Genomic DNA, 6,259 nt, shown 5'->3' with positions numbered 1-6,259 from the left:
TGTGACATGAGGAAAGCATGCACAGAGTCGTGCAAAAGTACAAATCCCGAAATACAAACTTAAATAAACAGATAAAAATGAGGCCATGTGGTAATTTTGACCCAAAATCAGCGACCAAATGTAGCACTTTCTTTCATTCTGTGGTCTTCAAAGAGTTGGGATTTATCATCCATTGGAGCCAATTGAAAAAGTTTCTTCGAGCATCTTTATATGCTTTCGAAACTTATTAGTTGGATTTCACATAGTGCAACCGAACCGGTACAACATGGTTCGAAATAGCTTTTGATTCCTGTTTCTCCATATCATATATATCCGCATACTCATTCGATAGCTTGCGATCTACCTTTTTTTTAACAAGAACCGAAAAAACCCGACTCTTGCTGCAATATATCTTTATGGAGCCATTTCGAGATTGTATTTTGTAGCCATCCGCCATCGTTTTCATGATTGTTTTATGCATTAACAATAATTAAATTAAGTATATAATTATTTATTAATATAATTAAAAATGAAAAAAGAAAGATAAAATGAAATCCCTAAACTATAAGCTTACATTATTATAAATTTATAATAGAGTAATAGTAATACATTAATAAATTCTTTATAAAAAAAAATGTCAAATTCTAACTTTGAATTGAAGGGGGCACAGGGTCAGGGTGGTCTCAAAATCAGCTCTTAATTTTATTGATTTAAATTTTACACGAATGGTTTGAATGGATAAGACCCGCCAGGTGGTCAAGTTTTGTTAGTAATGAGAAAAACAGGTAGTTTGTATGACAAACGTTCAATACAAACATTGAAGCAGAACTTGCACGTAAATACTCACAATTTTTATTAGAATAAGAGATGCCCTTTTACAAATGAAGAACACCCATATTTATACTAGAAAGATAAAACCCCTAAACTTAAGCAGCAAGAAAAAAACAATAATCAATTACATAAATAAAAGATATATTAGAGAACGAGTTTCCAGCTAATTGGAATAATCAAGAATATAAATAAAAATACGTGTTTCCTTCTTTTAATCAGCCACTTATTCTTCATCTGCCCTTGGCCCAACAGTTTTTGCTGGATCTACATCAACAGCCAGCCCATCAGGCCCACACATTAAATCTAGTCCCACGTCAGTCTCCCCCACTTGAGAAAAACTCGCCCCCGAGTTATCCGGATACAAAGGAGTGTCAGAGGGATGATAACGTGACAAATCGGCCACATTAAAGGTAGACTAAATATTCATAGACGTGGGAAGGTCAACAACATAAGCATTATCATTGATTTTATGCACAATCTTATATGGGCCGTACTTCTTCGGTTTGAGTTTACTGTAAGTACCAACGGGAAATCGTTCACGTTGAAGAAATACCATGACCATATCGCCTACATTGAAAATGTTTACGCGACGATGTTGATCCGCAGCAGTCTTATATTTCATATTGGTCTGCTCCAACTTACGCTTGACTTCAGTAATAACATCTTGAGAATCTGTTGCCAACTTGGTTGCTTGTGAATGTGATTTAGCATTTCGTGGAGGGGTTGCTAAATCGACTACATGTCGTGGTGGTGACTGATAGACTATAGAGAATGGTGATCGATCGGTTGAGCTGTGAATGGCATTATTAAATGCGAATTCGGCTTGCGGTAATGCATGATCCCATTGCTTTGGCCGCTCCCCACAAATGCATCTAAGGAGATTACCCAAAGTCCGGTTGACCACCTCTGTTTGCCCATCCGTTTGAGGATGAGCCGAACTACTGTACTTAAGAGAAGTATCAAAAATGCGCCACAAGGTAATCCAAAAATGGCTAAGGAACCGAGTGTCCCTGTCAGAAACAATGGAGCGTGGTACCCCATGAAGTCGGACAATTTCGCAAAAAAATAATCGCGCAACATGAGTAGCATCTGACGTCTTCTTGCATGGAATGAAGCGGACCATTTTAGAAAAACGGTCAACGACTACGAATATCGAATCCACCCCTCATTGAGTCCTTGGTAAACCCAAAACAAAATCCATTGAGATATCTTCCTAAATTGTTTCTGGAACGGGAAGTGGCATATACAATCCGGTGTTTTGAGATTGACCTTTCAATGTTTGACAAACCGGGCACCTTTGAACCATCTTGCCTACATCACGTTTTAATTGAGGCCAGTAATAACGTTCTTCCAGGGCTCCGATGGTTTTATCACGACCGAGATGCCCACTTAAACCGCCCCCATGTAAGTCACGATTGAGTTTTTCTCGAAGAGAACAATGGGGTATACATAGTCGATTGCCTTTAAAAAGATATCCGTCATGTTGAAAATAGTCTTCAAAAGGTAATTTACGCCAAATAACACCGAAGTCCACATCGTGATCATACAGCTCACGAAATAGTTCAAAACCTGCTACTTCATGTGTAAGTGTGACAAGAACTGTTGCGCGCCTACACAAGGCATCAGCTACGGAATTTTGCCATCCCGCTTTATGTTTAAGGATGAACGGGAATTGTTGTAAATATCCAACCTACCTTGCGTGCATCTTGTTAATCGATTTCTGTCTATTGATATATTTAAGAGCTTGGTGGTCGGTATAGAGTAAAAAGTGATCTGCGAAGAGGTAATGTTCTCAATGCTTCAATGCGCGAAAAACTGCATAAAATTCTTGATCGTAAGTGGACCATTTTTGTCGTGCCTCGCTTAACTTTTCACTAAAGTATGCAACTGGACGTCCATCTTGAGACAAAACCGCTCCAATCCCTACTCCACATGCATCACATTCTACAATAAAAACCTTGTCAAAACTGGGTAGCGCTAAAACAGGTGTCGTACATAATTTTTGCTTGATTAGTTCGAAGCTTTCATCCTGTTCTCTTCCCCACTGAAAACTCCCTCTTTTCAAACAATTTGTAAGAGGTGCCGTAATAGCACTAAAATGTCGAATGAACCGACGATAGAAAGTCGCCAAACCATGAAAACTACGGACTTCTGTGATAGTTTTCGGTGTTGGCCAGTCACGGATAGCCTTGATTTTATCCTCGTCCACACGTATTCTGTCTCCACTGACAATGAACCCCAAAAATAACAAACGAGATTACATGAACGAACATTTTTTTGTGTTAATATATAGCTTGTTGTCTTATAATGCGCATAAGACTTGGCGCAAGTGCTCGATATGATCTTGATCATTCTTGCTAAATACCAAGATGTCATCAAAATATACGACAACAAAAATGTCCAAGAAAGGCTTTAATACCTGAGTCATAAGGCGCATAAAGGTGCTAGGAGTGTTACTGAGCCCAAGAGGCATTACTAACCACTCGTATAACCCTTCTTTTGTTTTGAAGGAGATTTTCCACTCATCTCCCGGTCGGATTCGAATCTGGTGGTAGCCACTGCGGAGATCTATTTTGCTAAAGATTGTTGAGCCAGAGAGTCGGTCCAACATATCTTCCAGTCGTGGTATGGGGAACCGATACCGAACAGTGATTTTATTAATAGCGCGGCTGTCCACACACATCCGCCAACTCCCGTCTTTTTTTGGAGTAAGTAAGGCTGGTACCGCACATGGACTCATGCTTGCGCGTATTAGACCCTTTTGTAATAAATCTTCCACTGTTTGCTGCAGGATGTTCCCTTCCCGTGGGTTCATCCTATAATGCGGAAAATTAGGTAAGCTCGCACTCGGTATAAAGTCGATTGCATGTTGTATGTCACGCATTGGTGGCAGCTCATCTGGGAGTTCGGTTGGCATTAAATCAACAAATTGTGTCAATAAATCTTGGACAACCTGAGGTATCTTTTGCTCCCTGTAGGATGAAGGGTCAATCATAAAAAATTCCTTTACAATTAGCAAGTAGAGAGTTTGTGACTTCTTCATGGCTGTTAGAAATTCGGAGCGAGACTGTGTCAAAGTTAACAAACTGTCACCCACCTTTTTCTCAGTCTTCAGTTTAAAGGCTAAGGGTAGCAAGGTAATTTTCTGTTCGTCTTTCGTGAACCGATAAATGTTCTCTCATCCGTCATGGGTTCTACTTAGATCAAATTGCCACGATCGGCCAAACAGAAGATGACAAGCATTCATCTCTACAACGTCACACAAAACTTCATCTTTATAAAATTTACCGATAGATAGTGGAACTAGGCATCGTTCGGTTACCCGAATGCCCGGTCCGTCCGTGATCCAAACAATATTGTATGGTTCCGGATGTGTCTCCGTTTGTAACTTCAGTTTTCGGACAAGATCTCAGGATATAATGTTTTCACAACTACCACTATCAATAATGAGATCAAAAATATTATTGGAAATGGTGCACCTCGTTCGAAAGAGGAGGTTGCGTTGCGTATCTGTGTACTTTGGTGCAAGCAATACTTTCCGTACTACAAATGTGGATGCATCATAGTCTTCCCCGTCGGGGACACAAATACCCTCGTCATCATCAACAATATCATCGCCTTCATAATCTTCACTGGTTTGTGTATAGTTGATGGGTTTCCTTTGGGGACATGCATTCGAAAGGTGTCCAGGTTGGTTGCAACGATAACACTTGCCCATGTTTGGTCGACTGTATGTATTGGTTGCAGGTTTCTTAACAGTTTCCTTATCCGTGGCATTTGTGATTACGGGTTCAGTTGTAGTCGGGGTTGTCTTAAATGGTGTCCTTGATGATGAACCTACCTGATTTCCTCCAAATTTTACTCGGTTACTCATGGATTCTGCACGTCGAGCAAGGTTGCACGCTTCGGTTAGGCTTAAAATTACTTGGCAGCTTATCTTATCTTTAATTGCAGGGCGTAGACCGAAGATGTATCGAGAAATTTGTTGACCCTCGATCTCGTTCAAGTTGTTTTGTGATGCCAATCGGAGGAAATCTGCATTGTATTCGGCGACGGTCTTTTGCCCCTGTCGGAGGGACTGGTACTGCTCAAATAGAAACTGGTCATAATCAGGTGGTAGAAAACGAGCCATGAGCATACGCTTCATGTTTAACCACGACTTGGTTGACGGCTTCTGAAATGTCCCGTTCTTATTGATTAAAAACGTTCCATATTAATTGATTTCATTGCGAGGTTTTGACCTCTATATGAGACGTTTTTCAAAGACTGCATTCATTTTAAAACAAACCATAACATTTATTTCATCAATAAAGGTTTAAAAAGCTTTACGTAGATTATCAAATAATGATAATATAAAATATCCTGTTTACACACGACTATTACATAATGGTTTACAATACTAATATGTTACAACAAAATAAGTTTCTTGAATGCAGTTTTTACACAATATCATACAAGCATGGACTCCAAATCTTGTCCTTATTTAAGTATGCGACAGCGGAAGCTCTTAATAATCACCTGAGAATAAACATGCTTAAAACGTCAACAAAAAAATGTTGGTGAGTTATAGGTTTAACCTATATATATATATATCAAATCGTAACAATAGACCACAAGATTTCATATTTCAATATACATCCCATACATAGAGATAAAAATCATTCATATGGTGAACACCTGGTAACCGACATTAACAAGATGCATATATAAGAATATCCCCATCATTCCGGGATACCCTTCGGATATGATATAAATTTCGAAGTACTAAAGCATCCGGTACTTTGGATGGGGTTTGTTAGGCCCAATAGATCTATCTTTAGGATTCGCGTCAATTAGGGTGTCTGTTTCCTAATTCTTAGATTACCAGACTTAATAAAAAGGGGCATATTCGATTTCGATAATTCAATCATAGAATGTAGTTTCACGTACTTGTGTCTATTTTGTAAATCATTTCAAAAACCTGCATGTATTCTCATCCCAAAAATATTAGATTTTAAAAGTGGGACTATAACTCACTTTCACAGATTTTTACTTCGTCGGGAAGTAAGACTTGGCCACTGGTCGATTCACGAACCTATAACAAATATGTACATATATATCAAAGTATGTTCAAAATATATTTACAACACTTTTAATACATTTTGATGTTTTAAGTTTATTAAGTCAGCTGTCCTCGATAGTAACCTACAACTAGTTGACCAACGTTAGATGTACAGAAAAAAAAATTGATATATATTATCTTGAATCAATCCACGACCCAGTGTATACACGTCTCAGGCTAGATCACAACTCAAAGTATATATATTTTTGGAATCAACCTCAACCATGTATAGCTAACTCCCACATTACTGCATATAGAGTGTTTTATGGTTGTTCCAAATAATATATACACATGGGTCGATATGATATGTTAAAACATTTGCATACGTGTCTATGATATCCCAAGATT

At 38.6% G+C, this 6,259-nt stretch overlaps 1 protein-coding gene across 1 annotated transcript; it reads right to left on the bottom strand.

The window, feature by feature from the left end:
• Nucleotides 1-2,023: 2,023 nt before the first annotated feature.
• On the bottom strand, nt 2,024-2,515 carry LOC139843136 (uncharacterized). The gene is made up of 2 exons (XM_071833207.1): nt 2,505-2,515; nt 2,024-2,420 (listed from the first exon to the last, which is right to left on the bottom strand). Exons 1-2 carry the CDS (start codon nt 2,513-2,515, stop codon nt 2,024-2,026), a joined length of 408 nt encoding a protein of 135 aa, XP_071689308.1.
• Nucleotides 2,516-6,259: the final 3,744 nt, after the last annotated feature.

The sequence above is a fragment of the Rutidosis leptorrhynchoides genome, chromosome 4 (assembly GCF_046630445.1).
Source record: "Rutidosis leptorrhynchoides isolate AG116_Rl617_1_P2 chromosome 4, CSIRO_AGI_Rlap_v1, whole genome shotgun sequence".
In the NCBI taxonomy this organism is placed as follows: domain Eukaryota; kingdom Viridiplantae; phylum Streptophyta; class Magnoliopsida; order Asterales; family Asteraceae; genus Rutidosis; species Rutidosis leptorrhynchoides.
Note: the sequence above shows the minus strand (reverse complement) of the source record. Positions and strands in the feature narration are given on the sequence as shown.